The sequence below is a fragment of the Camelus dromedarius genome, chromosome 6, assembly GCF_036321535.1.
Source record: "Camelus dromedarius isolate mCamDro1 chromosome 6, mCamDro1.pat, whole genome shotgun sequence".
Lineage (NCBI taxonomy): Eukaryota > Metazoa > Chordata > Mammalia > Artiodactyla > Camelidae > Camelus > Camelus dromedarius.
Genome location: NC_087441.1, coordinates 76754343 through 76774484, shown reverse-complemented (window position 1 = coordinate 76774484; position 20142 = coordinate 76754343). Strand labels below are relative to the sequence as shown.

General features: G+C 45.2%; 1 protein-coding gene and 1 long non-coding RNA gene across 4 annotated transcripts in view; one reads left to right on the top strand and one right to left on the bottom strand.

Annotated features, from left to right (window-relative positions):
- KCNQ5 (potassium voltage-gated channel subfamily Q member 5) overlaps window positions 1-8867 on the bottom strand; it is a 454042-nt gene extending 445175 nt beyond the window's left edge. For both annotated transcript variants that reach the window (XM_031455912.2, XM_064487016.1), the window contains exon 1: window positions 8458-8867. In XM_031455912.2, coding sequence (XP_031311772.2) covers window positions 8458-8867 — 410 coding nt within the window. The remainder of the gene's footprint in view (window positions 1-8457) is intronic.
- LOC135321507 (uncharacterized) overlaps window positions 8050-20142 on the top strand; it is a 39075-nt gene continuing 26982 nt past the window's right edge. The window contains exons 1-4 of one of the 2 annotated variants that reach the window (XR_010381333.1): window positions 9606-9705; window positions 9917-10433; window positions 11557-11632; window positions 12865-13499. This is a non-coding gene — a long non-coding RNA (uncharacterized LOC135321507). Of the gene's footprint in view, window positions 8514-9605; window positions 9706-9916; window positions 10434-11556; window positions 11633-12864; window positions 13500-20142 lie in introns of those variants that run through there. The other variant, XR_010381332.1, reaches the window with a different exon arrangement.

Genomic DNA, 20142 nt, shown 5'->3' with positions numbered 1-20142 from the left:
CAATGGTATTGGAAGGAACTTGTTGATAGTCATCAAATCAGTAAAGTCAATAATTGAATTCAAATCTATTCCCAAGGAATGTCCTTGAGGTCAAAGGTCCACAGCATCACCTTTTTTTAAACCACCAGCATCTATCACATTCAGTGGTATGCACAATGACTATTAAATAGTCATCTGAATTGACTGAAAAAAAAATTATAACATGATAATTATAAAAGACCATCCTGCCGCTGACAGAAGATGGGCGAAAGTCCCCAGAATTACCTCACTGGTGCTCTAAATGGCAGCACTGAGCACCATAACTACGTTTGTGAAAAGTGTATCTCTTCACATGTATTTGAATTTAAATACCTTTCAAATAAGGATATAAACCCCACATTACCTTTTTCTTTTCAATTGCTTTTTATTCAAATGTCTTCTTTACTTTTAGAGGTGCAGAAATAAGATAAGTGTAACTATTTATACTTACACATTCTCTGTTGGGATGCAGTGTGTATGTGTGCAATTGTGTGTGCGTGGAATACATGTGGGCAAATACAGACAGATCTACCTGCCTATCTATAAAATGGAAAAAGCTCAAACTTTTCAAGTTTATAAATAGATGTCTTCAGTAACCCTTAGGAAACTCACTATTTAGACAGACTGATAAAGGATCAAAAGGTTCACCTAAAATGCTGAGACCCATTAAAGCATTTTAAAAGTGATGAAAAAATGCAGTCGTGTGGCCAGTCTCCCAGGTGGAAATCAAATAAAGCTTCAAATAGCCTACTTGAACTGGCTGAAGGAAAAGGAAGTTAAAACAAGAATGTCTACAGATCATTCCGCGTTAACTCCAAGCTGAGGTGATTCAACAACTGGGCTCCAAGTGGTTTCACACCAGCGGGCAGGGATAAAACATGCTCGGCCGGCTTTCTCTCTGCCAAAATAGCCATTTGCAATTAAAAATTAAATTGCACCGCCTCTTCGCAGGCAATTATCAGAAGGCTGCTGGTGACCTCCCTTGTTTATAGTGGTTCTCGTATCAAGCCTTCATTCCATTGTAAAATACTCTAATGTTTAATTTCTTATGGGCCGTCATACTCTCAACACTAGAATGTTAACACTTAACAACATTTCTAATTGGACCATGACCCTCAAATACCATAGCAATTGTCTGAATTTCTGAAAACAGACTCATTTGAAGGGCAGATGGAGCATTTTATGTCTCTAGACTAGCAGTGTAACTCATAGGTGGCATCCATATATTTAAGGGAAATCAGTGATTTTTAAGGAACGCAAGAGTGAAAATAAAATGCCAACATTAATTTCTATAGACCAAGACTTAACTGCAAACACAATATACATATATATATTCTGTATATTTATATGTATATTTTAAGTGTGTAGTGTGTGTGTGTGTGTATCTGTGTGTGTGTGTGTGTGTGTGTGTGTGTATGTGTGTATATATATATATATATATATAAAGTCATTCACCATAGGGTCTATTTGAGTCCTGACACAGGGAGTGGCCCAATGGAGTAAAACTCCATCTCCCACCAGGAACCAGTAGTCTACTTCGGAGATACAGGGTATCAGTAAGTGAATCAGTCTTTCTGCATGGAGCGTCTCCTATGTGGCAGACACCATTCTGGTGCCAGGGATACAGCAGAGAACAAGACAGAGAGAGCCCCTGCCTGCAAGAAAACTGGGTAGAGACGGGCAAGAAACAGATCCGTCCTCCAAGCAGAGGGAAGCAGCATTCTGTTTAACTCTTCAGAAAGACCCCTTTGGCTACTGACACAGATCTCCCCATGAGTTAGGAGTGAAGTTCCAGTGGACTATTAAGAGATGGCCTAGCAGCTCAGAGCTGAGACAGGGAAATGGCAGATCGATCAGATCAATTCTTACTACAGGGACTCCTTCCCCTTATGATAGGATTTCAGGCTCTCCACAGCATCCTCCACCACCATGGTCAGATCGCAAACTCTACTGTCCCTGCTTCACAGATAAGATCTGGAGAGCCCCCAGGGTGAAGTAACATATTCCAAGTCACAAAGTTGATTAGTGAGAATGTTGGAAACAAAGCAATGATTTCCACCTATTTCGAGCCCCTTAACCTTTCTCCTCTGTGTGAATCATCAGTATTTTAACTTCTAAGAAAATCAAAAAGACTTGGTCATTCCTTCAGCTTTGGTTCACTCTGAAACTCCTCTAGGGAAGGTTTCCAGAGGAAAATTGTTGACTTATTAAGCAAGCCTTCATTGAGCGTCTACTGGATACAAGGCACCTATTAGGTGCTTGGGATTCAGAGAGAAATAGAGGAGATTTCCTGTGTGGGAAGCTCACCATCTTGCGGGAGGCAGAACAAAGCTCACCGTCTTGCGGGAGGCAGAACAAGGAGCTCACGAGGACCACACAGCAGGGCAAGCACCATGGTAACGACGTTCCCTAGAAGCCACGGGCCCTGGGATAAAGGGCTGTTAAATCATTCTGGCAGAGAGGAGATCTGTCCAAGAGGAAGTGATCCCTGAACTGGGTTCTGAAGAAACAGCAGGTCTTGGACCACAAGACCACGAGGAGTGGGGAGAGTCCAAGAGAACAGGGTGAGAAAATAGTGCCTGGGGGCAGACACAGGATGGGGCTTAGGGTGTGCATCAGAGATCAGCAAGAAAGGTGGACAGAAGCCGTGTCATAGGGGTTACGTGAGGTCCTCCAGGGAATGACCAAACCAGCATAATCCCACACATCTCTTCCAGGTCTTCCTGCAGCACTGGAAACCGCTGGCCACCATCTCCTTCCTGTACACACCTTCCTTCCTTGGCTTTTAGGAAAATAAGGTCTTCTGCTTTTTCCTGGGCACGTTGGTCACCCCGGTGTGTTTTCACCAGTTTTCCTGTGGGTTCTTACTCTTCCATCTGCCACTTGCTGTTGGTGTCCCTCCTCTGTTTTCCCCGTGTCCTCACCTAACTCTGCAGCCCTGGCTGGCTCACTTGTTCTGGTCATTGCTTTAACTCACACAACACTGCTAGAGGGTTCCAATCTAAATATCTGATCTAGATATCTAGATGATGGTCTAGACTGGTCCAGGCAGCCATTCATTCACAAATAGTTCACGGAGTCCTCTTTTCATGCCAGAAATGGTTCTGGTGGCTGATCTCCGGCCCAGTGGAAAGAGGCTGAGTGTACTTGGATCCCTGTTGCGTTTTTGCAGCTGACAGTCTCCCCTTACATGTCTTACAACATCCAAAACTCCACAAGTGCAAGTCTGAACTCACTGGACCACCCTGAAAGTATGCCCTCCATCCTTGGTCCCACACATCAGCCAACGGTATTTCCCTTCCCCAAATCACCCAAGTCAGAGTCACCCTTCTCGTACCGCCCACCAGACTGCTGAAAACAGTCTGCTAATTCTACCTACTTAACTTTTCTCTACTCAGATTCCTCCTTGTCCCCACTGCTCCTGCCTAAGTTCCTTAGACAATCATCTCTCACCTTTCTAGAATGGTAGATACTTAAAAAACATTTGGGGAATGAATTTATGGAGAAAGGAGTACAAGAATGAATGGAAAACTTGGACAACTGCTATTACCTCCTCAATGGCCAGTTCTATCTGGCACTTTTAATCCATTGAGCAAACCAATGAAAGACACATCTTTCCAAAAATTTGTATTTGATTACATCATTCATTTGATCTTCACCATTTGACAGCAAGTACTACCTACAGGATAAAGACTAGATTCCCTGGCCAGCCTCTGAAGCCATCCAAGATCAGGTACATGTGCCTTCTGCTCTACCCTTTTTTCTTGAAGTTGTCCTTATCCTGAAAGTAGTTACCAGTACCCAGAATCACTATGTTGAGTCACAGCTCCCTATCTTTACCTAAGCTCTCTTCTCCATCAAGACTACTGATCCCTCCTTTACCTTTACACCTGAAAATGCACCAGCCATTTGTCAAAACTCAGCTCATATCTCACTTCCTCTTTGAAGTCTGTGCTGACCTTTCTGCCCTCACCTCTACTTCCTCTTCTTTTCCACTGCGACTTTGCACTCACTTCTGTGGCAGCATCATGTCACATTTGTTCACAAGCTCGCAGTCAGCTCGTGCTGGAGTCTTTTTGCCTTACTAGGAATGAGCACAGAGTAGATGCTCATATGTTTGCCAGTGTGGAAAAGAATGAACGGATGACTAGATGGTGAAGTCTCATGGAAAGATTATAGGCCAGGGGATGATACAAGATTTGTATCTTAGGAAAAACACTATGTTGTCAGAGCAAAGAGCTGGGAGACTGAGAACAGAAGCTGGAGGACATTACAAATAACCCAATGGTGATAAACTGAGAAACAGAGAGGGCTAGTGGCATCAGCAAAAAAAAAAAAAAAAAAAAAAAAAGAGAAGGAAATGGATTTGAAGAATGTTTCTAGAGTGAACACAGAATTTAATGATCCTTTGGATGGCCAGTGGGAGGAAGTGAGAAAAACAAAGGCATCAAGGATGACTTTCAGGTTCCTAGCCTGGGTGACAGGATTACTTCTTCTCATGGAAAATATCTATACATTCTGATCCAGGGCACAACACCAGGCAAAGACGACCAGACACAGTGATGAGTGACACTGTTTCCTTCACTATTTCTGAGAACAACATTTGCTGCATCAATGCGAATTTATATATGTGTAGCCGAGCAGGGCCCTACTGTCATCATCAATGACCATCTGATATCTATAATGGTGTTCGTAAAATACTTAACTGTATAATAGTTTAAAAGGTTTTTAATCATGCTCTTGCTGACCAGGGTCGGGCTGGACAGGAGGGAGGCTTGGGTGGTCTCCCCAACCCCCTCATGGTACTATGTGCAGGGATCATGCTCAGTGCCCTGCTCTTGCCCCCAGTGGCCTGCTGTTGACCTCAGTGCCCTCCTCTTGACCCCTTGTGGTTTCCTTGTATCCTGTTGTTCGAGCTGCAGAGGAGATCCCAGGCCTCAGCCTGCTTAAAAGGCTAAAAGCATTTATCTACCTGACTTTAAACTGCACACGTTTTTCTCTAGAGCTCTTTTCCACAGAGCCTCTTGCTGTGCATCCTTTGTTCTAGCTACAAGAATATTAAGAGAGTCCCAAAGCTGGAGGTGAACTTCGTACCCAGCAGAGGGAAGGAGACTAGTGCCCCTACAAAAATAAGAACAATTTTGCAAAAATGTGTTACCCTGTTTACACAGTCTCTGTGGAAACCAGCTCCACCCCTTGGACTCTTGAACTTTTACTATAAAACACCCCACTTTCTCTCCCCAGCAGGCTCATAGTTTTAGAGGTGTTAGCCCACTGTGACCTCCTCCACCCGGCAAAGAAAGAAAACTGCCTTTTCTACTTCATCCAAAACTCTGTCCTCAAGTCTCAATTCAGTAAGTGGGGTATGGAGGCCGTGTTTCAGCAACACGTGGAGCCCATCATGTGTTTCCGTGTTTCTCTGCTATCATCATTATACTTCTAAACTTTTCCTAAAAAGAGGAGGAATTGAAAATGGACAAACAACATTCAAAGAAATATGTCACCTCATATGCGAATAGCTCTTCTATGAAACTGAAGAACGGCTGATGACAGGAAATAGGAAACCAGGAAACACGGCTGTTGGGTAAATCCTTAAGAACAACAAGGGAACGGATTCTCTTAATCTCCACTAATTTATGAAGATTTGAGGAAACTGAAGCAAGTCACCTCTTGTTCTTGCCAGCCATCTCATTAGCAGGCTCAGATATATACACTTGAAACCACACTCTATACCATGAAAATACCATGATGATAATGACTTTTGCATGTTGAATGGAAATTTTTCTTTACCTGAAACATAACTTTAAACACCCTTTTCTTGCTTCTTTGCAATGAAAACGCTGGTCCACCAAGTAAATCCATCCCCGAAGTACCTCATTAATCACAGTGCACTTGTTCTTGGCAAGAACCTTAACGTGCTTGAAAAACTGTTATTAAAGTAAGATCTGGGGATTCCCAGGCTGGCCAGGAATTAGTTAGTCACACCAATTTAGAAACTGTTTTCTTACAATTTCCTTTATTATTAATGGTCTGGTTAGACTCAGACCTCAAAGTAACTTTCCTTTATTAATTTAATGTGTAAAGTCCGGCTATTCTCAAGCTTACTTAAAATCATAAGCAGCAATTGCCAAAGGTGGCCTGGCCCCCAGGGTCAGCTGTGGTTGTGCTGAATCCTTCCAGAAGAGGATACTATCCACTCCTTCTTTGGGCTCATTTGGAACTAGCACCCCTATCTAATCGCCCAAGCATTACAGCTTTGGATTCTAGAAACGCATAATGTAAAACTTCACAATTGTACATGTACCAACAAGTACATAATTGATTTTGTATCTACCACTACAGTTGCTGATGGCCTGATAAAGCCCGGTGAGTAGAGAATTATCCCAGCTTGAACCTCTTGAAAAATCATTTGTCAAAATTTTACAATTCTGTACAGCCAGGAAAACCTGTTAAACACCAACAGATTGAAAAGAAAGTGTTGCATTAAAAGACATCCTCGTTCACGATCAAGGACAACACTTAGAAGATACAAAGCACAAGCACTCACCAAGGCTGTCTCTAACCCTCTCTGAATGGATAGTATGTAAATCACCAAAAATGAAAGGCCACTATATAGCATCATATTGTAAATTTAAAGCTATGAATATTCTAAGCATACACTTGCAAAAAAAAAAAAAAAGCTATTTTCCATACAGGATATATTCTGCTGCCAAATTGAACACAGATCATTATTCCTACATGTTTTAGTAGATCTTAACAGGTCAAAATAATTTATCAGATTCATCAGGTTAATTACATATCAACTTAGAGGGGATGAACATGAAAAGTATCTGGAGTGTTCCTCTATGTCTATGTTCTACTGCAGGGACCGCATTTAAATCAACATGAATCTCACATACATTATAACTCTTGATGTAATAATGATGCTACACAACGTTCGCCTTGTGTACATTGTCAGATGGCAAGTTGGCTGGAATATTCCACCGAATGCTGCAGGTTCACATCAATCTGGGACTGTAAAATTTTCCGAACACCAGAGGCCCACAGATTGTAGACTCCACCAATTTCCTGACCACTACGTGGTTAAATTCCAGGTTCACCTATTTATAAAACCAGACCCTCCACTTCCATATTATTTCAAAAAAAATCTTTCTGGAGTTGAGGCCAATCCTCTGTCCCAGGTGAAAGCTGTGTTAGGATGATATGCCTCATTTCGAAAAGAAACTCAATTTGTGTTTTCAAAACCTATTTTACCAGGAAACAAGGAACCTATCAGTGAGTGCCTGCAACTTTCTCTACTGGTCTCCTAGGCTGACGTCTTTCGATTTCATTTTAACAACAGAAGCAAGGAAAAAAAGAACTAAAAAGAGAGGACAAAAAGAAGAGGAAGAAGGAGAAGGAAAAAAATGAGGGCGTAACAGCATAAAAAGTACCTTAAAATATCCACATAAACCTAACTCTAGCAGGAGGCTGCATGAATGGACGTTGTGGGAAAAACAGTAGTAAACTTTCAAGCCACTGAAAGGTCTGAAATGCCTAAGGGAAAAATCAACATTTGCTTCCAATCATTTTCTCATTAAGCATGCTTTGCTAGATGGTGACGGCTTACTTAACACACCCACATACACACTTTGACTAACAGCCACAAATGCCTACTTAACCCCCTGCCTGATCCCTGCCCCTAGCTGCTGGTCTGCGTGGCTGCCGCGGCCCCTCCGCGCGCGGGGCTCCCCACCGGCCCCTGCCACTGCGCGGGAGCATCTCCTCGCCCGCCCTGCTCGCCTCTTCTAAACCTTGGCCACCTCTGTGGCAGGAAGGACTCCAGGCACCGACAGAGTTTCCGTTAGTGGTGGCGGAGGTGGTGGCGAGGCGTGTTTCCGGGCGCACTGTAAACCGAGCTGTTCTCCCCACCAAGTAGGGGCTCCCCCAGCTCCGCTCCGGAGACTGAGCACCCAAGGTCTCCCTTTCTCCTCTCCCCTCCCCACCCCTTCCCGCGTCTTCCTCGCCATCACCTCCTGACCTCTCCAACACACTCTCCCAAGCACGGGCGAGCATCCTCCCCTGGCCTCAGCTCCCGGGCGCCCCCCTCGGTTGAAGTTGACGTCTCTCGGGACCTGATCGCTCCCAGTTATCCGCACCGAGTACTGTCAAGTACCGCTGCGTGCCCAGAGCGGCACGGCGGCTCACTGACTGCACTCGGGGAGAAAGGTCGCTCCGGAGAAGCAGAGAGGTGGGGTGAAGGGGGTGGTGTGGAAAGCTCTAGGAGGACGACCCTGAACAGTGCAAAGAAATAAACGCCGCCACGTGCGCGCGCGCGAGTGTGTGTGTGTGTGAGCGCGTGCCGGGCCCGGGCGTCAGCGCCCAGCAGCCCGGGGGGACCGGGCGGAAGGGCCCCGCCGCCGAGGTGACCGGGACCGCGTGAGGGGCGCGGATACTCACACGAAAGCGTGGTAGACGAACGCCCAGCCGCGGGGTCTCTCCAGCACGTTGTACAGGTAGTTCTGCAGCCGCCGATACTTCACGTTGCGCCGGCTGCTCTGGCCGCTGGGGTAGGAGAGCGGCTTTCCCAGCAGGCTCATCCGGGCCCCCTGCTTGCCCCGCCGGCTCTCCCGCAGGCTGCCGCCGCCGCCGAGCGCGGCCGCGCGGGGGCCCAGCAGCAGCAGGCCGTCGCCCCTGGCGGCCGCCGAGGTCAGCAGCGCCCGGCCTCGGCCCGACTCCACATCCTTCATGCCGCCGCCCGGGCGCCCCCCACCCGCCGCCACCGCCGCCGCCGCCGCCGCCGCCGCGCTGCTCTTCAACCAGAGCCCGGCGGCGCCGCCCTCCTCTCCTCCCGCGTGGTGGCGGGGCATGGCATCACCACGGGCACCGCGAGGGGGGCGCCTGGGCCCGCGGCGGGGGCAGCGGCCTCATGCGCGCTGGCCGGCGGGTTTCGGGGAGGAAGCCGCGGCCGACGGGGCGCCCGCCGGCCCGCCACCGCTGAGCCGGGGGCGGGGACGCGAGCCTCCGGGGCTACGCGCGGGGGCGGAGGGGGCGCGCGGAGGCGGCCGCGGAGTCCCGTGTTCTAGCAGCTTTTGGCTTCGAAGGCGGAACCAGGGACCTGTTGGGGGCGTCCCTCGTAGAGAGGGTTTCTCCGCTTCCTCCGTTCCCGCGGTTGACACCCCCTCCTTCCAAAGTGGGCCCCCGGGAGGGCGCAGGGCCGCTGGGGCGCTCGCGTTGCGCTCCTAAGCGCGCACGCCCAGCCGGGCTCCCTTTTTCTGCTCTCTCTCCCGTTCCCCACGCCCGGACCACGTCCGCCTCCTCTCCAGGAGAGGACCGGGCTCCCAAGCCCCTCTCCGAGGCGCGACTTTGGTTTGTTGCCCTGGGGACTTCGGAACTGTCCAGAAGGGAAAGCGGGTATCGCGCGCAGACGACAAACTGGAGAAGCGGGTCGCTGGTCCTTCCGCCGCTACGTTGCCGCGCTCGTAGGTCCCGCCATCCTTCCGCCGGGGGTGTGAGCGGCAACGGCCCCGCCCCGCCGCGCCCTGCCCCGCCCTGCCCCGCCCCGCCCAGCCCGACCCTTCAGGTACCACACAGTCCCAGAGCGCGCGCGCCGAGACTCCCGGCGGTGGCCCTCCGGTCCCCGCGCAGCTGGCGAGTCTTGGCAGCTCAGCGTGCAGACCTGCGGGACAGGACTGCCGAGCCGGCGAGGTGGGAATCGGGCATCTCCCCGCAGCTCACTCCGGCTGGCTGGCTGTACCTTTCCATCCCCGCATCAGACCGCCAGCCCGCGAGTAGCTGCACATCCTTCTCCTACCGGGGTCGGGGGATTGGGGGTAGGGTGGTGGTGAGGGGGGAGGGCGGAAAAACTCCTAAGTGGCTCCTCGGCGATTAACGAGTGCTCGGGGACTCTGCCTGACAGCCTCGCGGAGCTCGGAAGAAGAAACCGGGTTCTCTCCGTCAAGAAATTTTCGTGGAAGTTCGAGAAAGTCGTAAAACGGCCAAGTCTCGGCAGCAGCGGTGGCTCTGGTGTGTGACAGAAAAATCCGTGGGGATGGAGCGCCCTGGACACCGGCTCAGCGACGTCCTCACCACACCCCTGTTTGCTGTAACTTACAAGGGGAGAGACGTGTCTCGAGTGACGACCGGCTGGGTCTCCCAGTGCCTCGGACACTAGAGCGATCCAAAGCCCCAAGCCTTTGGGAGGGAGGAAGGCCACGGTGCCACTGGCTGCGGCCTCTGGCCGTCAGCAGGTCTGTACCATAAAGCGTAAACAGTTAACATCACAGTCAGCGCGAGGAAACAGAAAGAAAGCCAGTCTTGAGAACTTCTTCCAGCAGAGTGGACCCCCCTCTCCCCATGTGAAGGAAACGATCATGAAGTTAAACTGCAGGGAAAACTTAAGATTCCACGACAAAGCCGGAGCAGCTGGTTCCAAGGTAGTGATTCCATGCGCCCTTGCCTTCCAGAAGCCTAAAACCGGGGCAAGTCTCCTTTCCCTTGTCTCGCCCCTCTGAGATAGATGTTCTCCCAACTCCTTTCTGTGTGCAATCCGGCAGCTCCTTCCTGTCCCCGGCAGGAGTGTCACTGAAATGCTTTACTCTTAACTGTTATCGCTCTGATTTCCGCGCAGCCCTCTCGCCAGCTCCAGGACCCTAGCGGGACCCTGCTCCCCTCCCCTCCATCCTTTCCCCGAGCCTGAGCCTCTGGGCAGTGGGCACTAGCTGCACATGACCGCCAGCCCCGAGCACCAGCACCGCGGTCCCCTCGTGCACTTCCCACACACGCCCTGTGCGACAGGGATTGCCCCGCGCCCTGCTCTTCAAGGCAGATGCAGATAGCGCCCTGCGGTCAGTTCTCCAGCCCCAGAGCCCCAAAGCCACGCGAGGACCCCGGCTGGGGCGGGGGGAGTTTGCTCTTGCTATATGTAGACTCCCCGCGGAGTTTCTGCGCAGGGACTTTCAGGTTGAAAGAACTAGGCTTAAAATGACTCCTGTGCATGATTTCAACGTGAACATCTTGGGTTTGGGGCAGGCCGGGAAATGAAAACCATTTCCTCTGAACCGAGCGGTTTGCCTTCTTGCAAACTCTGACCAGCACCACCACGTGGGTCGGGTCGCGTCCATCTCCTGGGTGCAGGCAGGAAGCTTCGGGAAGGCCTGACAGGGTCACGCTTCTTATATTAAAAAACGCAAAGCAAAACAAAAACAAGAACAGTCGCTAAATTTCCCAGTGATGCTTTCCTCTGGGGGGCAGGAGCAGGGCAACAATGATTTTAGTGAAACCGTGATGTAATTAAGAAAATGCCATGAAACTTAAAAAAAAAAAAAAGTGGTCAGTAGTGATTTAGAACTGAGAAGGATCTGGGGCATCCCATCTTCTAGAATAACCTTCAGTTAGAGACAGAACCCGGAGGAGCCCCGCCCAAGCGTCCACAGGTGGTTAGCATGAGGGTTACTAGGAACCCAGCAATCTCGCCCCCTGGTTCAGTATCCCTTCCACCGAGCGGTGGTTTGCCTCTTTAGCAGAGTACTTATAAAAGAGCACATGGTTTTATTTCAGGGTCTCTTCCAACCAGGCTCCTAAAAGTGGGTTTAGCTGCAAGCCCTGGCTACCCGACCTTTGCATGCTTGGGAAGGTAAGGACAGGTGAGGCCACGTGGCCTCTCCTTCCAGATCTTCTGTGTGTACCTTGCTTCCTCTACTACCAGCTAACTAGCCTCAAAAGACAGGAATTCACTGTGGGGAAAACACTGCGCTTTCTGTGTTTGTGCCTTTGCTGTTGCTAGGAAACCACCTTTCATTTTTTTTCCTGAAATATTAAAACCTAAATATCAAAAGAGAAGGTGTGCATATAGCACAGAGTAAAACGATATAGTAGTGCATATTCTTGGCATAATCATCACATTAGAGCACTCCAGAGAGGTATAAAAGGTGAAATACAGCTGCCTTTTTCAGAGGCAAGTGTTTATTTCTAACGTAGAGCACCGGAGTTGATGGGGCCTCCCCATCCTTTGGAAGTGGTTGGTTGGGCTTTTTACAACACACTGTAAGATGCCTGCCTGAAATTTATGACCTTGAAAACTTATCTTTTGAAGTCTACCTGGAGATGGTTTCCATTGAAAATGGTGACTGGACATAGTTTATTTTAGTGTGCCTTCTATCCCTTTATATTTTTCTTCTGAAAGCCACTCTAAAATAGTAATATTGAAAATTCTATCCAAGAGCTAGAGACATCCAGGAAAGATTTTTAAGGCACAAATAACTCAGTGTGAGTTGGTTTCACAAAATGTCGGTGACCCCATGACTCTCCCCATTTCCTTCTTCTCCGTGAACTCCCCCCACACCTTCCCATCTGTCTCCCCTCCCACCATAACCTACCCTCCCATCAAGTCATGGTCATGGTTCTGATCTACTAGTGAGTAATTTAAATGCTACTTTTTTTGTGATGTGGGTACATCTTGATTTGCCATGAAATTCTGGGTCAAACAGTGGTGATGATAAATAAAATCCTCAACCCTTAGAGCAGAAAGGGAATTTGATGGTTAAGAAATAGGAACCCAGTGTTGTTTGCTGTTCAGTGACTTGCCTTGGAAGTGGAAGCCAAGTCTCCCAACTCCTGAGCAGTGTACCCTGGAAGCTGCACCGCCTTTCCCTCAGCTTTAATTCCCTCCCGTGAGATCATACCCAAGCCCACAAGCACAGGACTATAAGTGTGTTTCTCAGGTGTCTTCTTATAACCATGGATTCAAGACATATATTTACTTCCTCTTATTATTTTTGTGTATCACAGTATCATTTTTAGTCGATTAAGGATTCTTATCTAAGAGATATGATGCTAAGCTTCTCAATCTGTCTCCCCCATAAGCAGACATTAATCAGAGCACCACTCAGGGCAACATCAGACATCACAGGAGCCTGGCCAGACCACATGGAGGTTCTAATACAGCAGGGTCCCAGCCCTGCCTGCAGTGGGTGAGGTGAGTCCCCTTCAGAGCAGCCTCTGCCCCAGGGATGCAGACACATAGTGGGGAAAAGCCTCAGAAAGTCTCACCATTTTCATCCCAGCAACTATCGAAATTTATATTCTTAGGAACCACTAAAATAACGTGCTGATCACCATTGTCAGAGCAAAATAACTGCAAATATTTAGCGTGTATTTACTGTGGTTTACAAGACTCATGTCCCTTGATTCTGACAATGGCTTCGTACACAGACACCACAGTCAGATCCAGTTTAGAGGGGAAGAAACTGAGGCTCCGGCAAGTTAGTAATTTTTCAAGACGGATAAGTAGTTGAGTCAGGACTCAAACTTACAGGTATTGAATGCAAAAACAAAAGCCACACAAAAGCCACACAAACAAAAACCAAAGCCAGATTTTTAACTACTAAGCTCTATTAACTTTTGAAAGAAAAAAAGTTTAGCCTATTATTGTGTGTTAGTAATTTTGACAGTTTTTCCTTCCAGAATAAAAGTATTGGAAAGTGACCAGTAGTTGTTGTAAAGCAAGATTTGGGGTTTTATTTCAAACACAGAAACACCCTCAATGTTCTCTTCCCTTTGCCTGCAGAAATAAAGGCTTCCCTGCATAGATACTCTTTTATTTTATTTTATTTTATTTTATTTTATTTTATTTTATTTTATTTTGTATTGAAAATTTTGAAACAGCCCCAAATCTCATAGTATCAATTTCCTGGAATTGTATTTACATTTTTACCTTTTCCCTAACACTACCTTCAATTTTATTCATAAATGTTCATTGTACTTGAGTAAAGCTGATTTCATTTTTTTCTGAGATGTTAGCATAGCAACATCACTCTCTTTCAGTCAACTACTTGAACACTTCTTTCTGGAAGTAATTTGAATACAGTTCAAATTTGATATTTTAATTTGATTTAATTTTAATTTTATCTTTTATTTGATCTTCCTAAGATCCATATATTTAGAAACTATGTGAAGAAGTTGCTAACAGAAGGAAACTATCTCCTTGGCTCCAGTGGATGGGAAAATTCTGTTATAATTCTGTGCCCCCTAGTGGTACTGCCATTTTACCATAACTTTCAAAGAGGAATTGAGGAAGCCTCCTTTAGGAATCTCCCAGACCTATTCGTCTCTTCCCCAAGGAAGCATTCAGGTGCTGTGCTAGTTGGAGTGGGTGCAGAGATGAAAGTAATCTTGATTTTTGTCATGTTGGTGGACTGGTGATGCGGTTGGGTAGATAGGTAAATAGTAAGTAATTCTGTTGTGACGATGAGTTTGCGGTGGTTTGCACAGGACAGAAACACGGAGGGTTTCCTGAAGAGTCGAATAGCTGAGCTCAGGCTTGAGGAATAGCTGGACTTTGGTGAAGTCATCAGGGCAGAGGATTCAAAGAGAAAACACGAGGGGAGGGTAGAGCTCAGTAATTGGTAGAGCTCAGGGGAGGGTAGTGCTTAGCATGCACGAGGTCCTGGGTTCAGTCCCCAGTCCCTCCATTAAAAATAAATAAATAAATTCAAAGAGGAAATCACTTGAGAAGGCTTGAGAGCTGATCTTTGAGATTGACTAGAGGTTGGATTCTCCTGGAGCCCAGGGTGCTTTTGAAGGTGTGGCTGTGAAGAGGAGATGGAGGAGTAAGGCAGCATTCTGACTTGAGTAAGGAGCCACTGACAGACATAAAGCGAGAAACTCCATGTGTTCCTATTTCCACTGTCAGAAAAGCACTTGACATTGGTTCAGTTTAATGCCAAAAAAAAAAAAAAAGAGAAAAAGTGTGACTCGTACACCCAGGCATGGCCCAAGCCCCCCTTCCCAGCTGGGGATGCAGAGATTATGCAGAGATTACTGAGAGCTCCCGTGCATGGACAGATGTTAAGACAAACCTCCAGTTTTCAGGCAGGAGTCTGTGGGTACATTGTGGTATGATTCACTGAACTTGAGACTATCTGGTGCGGCCACCAAGGAATGCGGACAATGTTGAGTTTAACCTCATGTGGAGTTTGGTGTGCCAATTGATACAGCCCAGTGGAAGTGTCCAACAGGATATGTGGATCTGCATCTCCAGGGGGAGCTAAGAGTCAAAATTTGAGAATCATATTCATATACGCTGGAAGGGATGGGTTGGGACCAGAGTACCGGGAAAATAGGTAGACTGACTTGAAAAAAATATGGCCTGAGGACCCAACCTGGGGGCACTGGAGGGCACGGTCTTTTCGGGTATGGGACAAGGAAGAAGAGAAGGAGGTGGAAATAGAAAAAGCCAAGTCAGCATCACCGCCACAGCCACCGAAGAAGCTTCAACAGGGAAATGCTGGAAAGAGATCAGTAGAGATGGGGATTTTGGATTTGGCAACAGGGAGGTCGTTTGGAGAAGCCACTGTTTCTGTTTTTTATTTTCTTGCAGAATTGTCGAAATAGAAATCAGGTCAGAGTGGGCAGGGACGAAGGTAAGGCACAGGTAAGGCAGTGAAGATGATGATTCTGGGGGGTAGCAGAGAGGCAGCAGCCAGCAGAGGATGTGGGTCTGAGGAGGGTTCTAGACGTGACACGTGCTGACTCACCAGAGACTCGAGACTCGAGCGGCCGCCACAGACACTCTCACAGGTCCCGGGGCTGAGTCTGAGCTGGAATTTGGGCCGATCATATTTCACTGTCAGCTGTGAGGCCTGAGACAACTTGGACAACATCTGTTGATTTTTACTCAATACTTTCATAGCATTTTTAATAAAAACCATCACTTATCATTTCTAACATTTCCCAACCAGTTCAATTGAATAAATAGGCATTTTTTTCATGTTTAATTTTACCTGGAAGGAAGGTGCATGTTGGACAAATGATAGATTTTTGTTTGACTTTGTTTATGAGGAGAGGCTGCAGAACTGACCAGATCACTCAGGAAAAGCTATATATACATACATGTATATCTGACATCTGTTAAATATTCAACATAGTTTTCAAACAGTGCCACTGAGAGCAATGGGGGATGCTGGAATCTCTCAGGCTGGTCAGGGATGGGCTGGGGTGGGTGTCCAAATTTCCAGAGTATTTTTTAAATTATTTTTAAATTAAAAAAATTAAATTCCTTTTCTTTTCTTTCTTCTTTTTCTTTACTTTCTTTTTTTTTTTTTTTAATGGAGGTTCTGGGCATTGAACCCAGGACCTTATGTATGCTAAGCATGTGCTCTACCACTGAGCTACACTGTCCCCCTTCCCAGAGTCTTAACCAAAGATTTGTTTTCTTTTTTTAATTTGAGGCTTCTGAATAAAATGACACTCCCAGAAAGGCTGCTAAAATTATTTTTTGAAACCAGTGCCTTAAAGACTAGTCCTGTTTGTTGGGCTACATGGGGTAATGCTTTCTGCCTTTTTCAGTCTTGGCTACAAAATGGGAAGATACATGGCTCACTGAGGCAAAAGAGGGGGCAGTGACGGACAGAGCGGATAGCTCAAGGTTCTGCCCATCCCAAGGTCTGCAGCTTCGTGGCTGCGATGCTCTGAGTTTTGGAAAGGGTTAGTATCTAAGAGACTCTGGGCCTTGTGTATGAATCTGGAAAGTAAAAAGAGTTCATTCTTGAGAGAGGCAAGTGTCCTGAGAAACAGTCAGAGGGAAAGGAGACTACAACTGAGTGGTTTTAGTTTTTCTTTGTTTTTTGCTACTATGGTGTAAAAAAATTTGTTTGAATTTTTTTATTGAAGTGTACTTGATTTACAATGTTAGTTTGAGGTGTACAGCGAAGACTATGGTGTAAAATTTTGATGAGATGCAACATAAGGTCAAGCGCAGTTTCAAGGTTTAGAGTTTTATTTTTGCTTGTCACTTTATACATGAGACTGAGGCATATTGAGAAGAAGAGGGACAAAGTTGAAAATCATTTTCAGGAAGAAGGATTTCCTGATGTGGATGGGAAGATTAAAAATGAAGAAGAAACTGGGGGCCACAAGACCCAGTGTTGTTTGGAAGGGGTGCTGAGGACCGGAAGTAGACCAAGAAGTACCAACACATCGCTTTTAAGCTGCTTGGGATTCGGAGTCAGAAAAAAACTTCTGCGTTGTGGGATCTGGCTGAGTTACTGAATGTCTCCGTCTTCATTTCTTTCCTGTTTAAAGTGGAGATAATATCTATGTCACAGGGCTTTTGAGAGGATTCAATAACACAGTTCCTGTAAGGATCTTAGCATCGCTGTAGCAGGTAATCAGTGCTCAATAAAGACTCACCACTGCTACTCACGTTCATGCATTTCCAGACTTACCTCAGGTTCAGTTTGTTATTTCCCCCACAGTCTCTAAAAAGGAGTTAATTAATCTTTGGAAACATAAGCTTCTGTAATTTTTACCATTAACTGAAATTTAGCCGACATATAAAAATACTAGACACATGAACTTGTAAAAAATATATATGGTTTTTATGGGTTGACCTTGAATATCCTTGAAGTGAAACTATTTTTTCAGGTGAGCTGTTTGTGAAATTTAAAAGCAAATGAAAGGAATCATATCTGATAATATACAAAGCTATGCATTCATTTTTTGCAGGGGAGGGGTGAATTTTGGTTTTGTTTTATTTTTAGGGCTAGTTTACCAGTACACCACTGTTATATACATGTACCACAATCTATGTATAACTAGATACACTCTACTTTTGCTTATTGCCACAGTACCTTTTATTTCATATTACACATGGTTAGAACCACAAAAACCCTAAATATACAAAGATCCAAATTAATTTTTTATTTAATAACGTTTTATTGAAGTTTACTAGATATAATTAAACAAGGTAAACCATAACATGTAGAGCTCTGGGAGATTACTCTACTTCTGACAGGAATATTCAAGTCGTAATGGGTGTGTGACTCTTTCTAAAATATGTGTCATATTTTAGATGTCTGGTGATAGGTGTTGAATTCATCACTCTAGAATATCTGTGAATTTATGCTTCGGAAGTTCTTCTGGATGATAGAGGTTTGAGAATTTGGCAGAAGTCCTAGAAAAACTCTGAAAAGCATCCTTATAATTTTGCATACAAATTATAAGGTCTGCAGACACTCTGAACTAATTCACAGCACTTAGAGTTTTATGAGCCCTTGGACTGTGTTCTCAAAGGAATGGGTTTTATAAGGGCTCTCCAGAGACCATCTTCACGATGCCTTGTGTTGGATATATGAGAATGACTGGAGTAGCAGAAACTTCTTTGACCAGAATGGCCCATTCTGTTTCTCAGGCTGAAGTAAGGAATGCCTTCATGATACAGGTTTTTTCAGAGTTTGAGTGTTTTAAATCTCAGGATATGATTTTGTGTGTGTGTGTGTGTGTGTGCGTGCGTGCATGTACAGACACATATAAATATGCATGAATTAATTGCAGTCCAGGGCTTTAAAGTGTTGCTCACCAACACATCCATCCAGCAAGAATCACCCATTCATGCCACACAAGGGAGGGCTTCAGCTCTGGTCAGAGGATCACAGTCATTTCCAAACTTGAATTCCTTTAGCTGTTGACTAGTACCCTGGCATGGGGGCATCTCAGCTTTGTTCTTGGTAGTCGCCTCCAGGAATGAAAGTCTTGACACGGTGTCTTGAAAGTACCCTGTTGCTGGTTCACCAGCCTCCACGTTGCCAGCTGCCTTTCCACTCACCCACTGGAAACTCCGGGTCACCTTGGCTGCAACATTCCTTCAGGGCACTGTTTTATTGTTTGTTTGTTTGTTTTTAAATATCTTTCAATTTATTTTATGAAACCAGTGTAAAATCAACACTGCAGTTGCACCAGATTATTAAAATAGAATTATAGACCATCTTTCTCATAAATAGAGATATACATATACTAAGACAAATATTATTATGTGAATACAGCCATATATGAAAATGTATACATCCATACCAAGTGGAATATACTAAAAGAAATGCAACTGTATTAACAGTCAAAACCATAATTTGAAAAGACACATGGATCTCTGTGTTCACAGCAGCACTATTTACAATAGCCAAGACATGGAAGGAACCTAAATGCCCATCGACAGATGACTGGATAAAGAAGCTATGGTATATTTATACACTGGAATACTACTCAGTCATAAAAAAGAATGGAATAATGCCATTTTCAGCAACATGGATCAACCTAGAGATTATCACATTAAGTGAAGTAAGTCAGCCAGAGAAAGACAAATATCATATGATATCACTTATATGTGGAATCTAAAAACAAAAATTTATACAAATTCTATTTACAAGCCAAAAAGAGACTCACAGACATGCAAAACAAACTGATATCAAAGGGGAAAGGGTAGGGAGGGATAAATTAGGGGTTGGGGATTAACAGACACACATTACTATATATAAAATACGTAAATAACAGGGACGTACTGAATAGCACAGGGTACTCTACTCAATTTCTTGTAATAACATATAATGAAAAGAATCTGAAAAGAAAATACATATGTGTGTATATATGTATAACTGAATCACTTTGCTGTACACCTGAAACTAGCACTGTAAATCAACTACACTTCAATAAAAGATTTTTTTTTTTTTTGAAAAAAAGTAAATCAGATCTGTCTCCTAAGGCAAAGGAAATAAAAGCAAAAGAATAGAATATTACTCAGCCATAAAAAAGAATAAAATAATGTCATTTGCAGCAACATGGATGGACCTGGAGATTGTTCTTCTAAGTGAAGTAAGCCAGAAAGAGAAACAAAAATGCCGTATGATATCACTTATATGAATCTAAAAAAAAAAGGACACAAATGAACTACTAATTATTTATAACTTAGATGATTGATTTCTTGAATATGTGTAAGCACATTTGACTGCCCTTTGTGATTGGAAAAAAATAAGTGATCCACTAGTTTCAAATCAATTTTCCTAAAAGAATTTCATTAATAAAAAATGCTTTATAGTTAAAAAATATAAATACAAGCAAAAATAAACAAATGGGGCCTAATTAAACTTAAAAGCTTTTGCACAGCAAAGGAAACCACTGACAAAATGAAAACTCAACCTACTGAATGGAAGAAAATGTTTTCAAATGATATGACTGGTAAGAGATTAATACCCAACATATATAAACAGCTCATACAACTCAACATCAAAAAACCTGTCCAAAAAACAATTAAAAATCGGCTGAAAACCTGAATAGACACTTTTCCAAAGAGGAAGTGCAGATGGCCAATAGGCACAA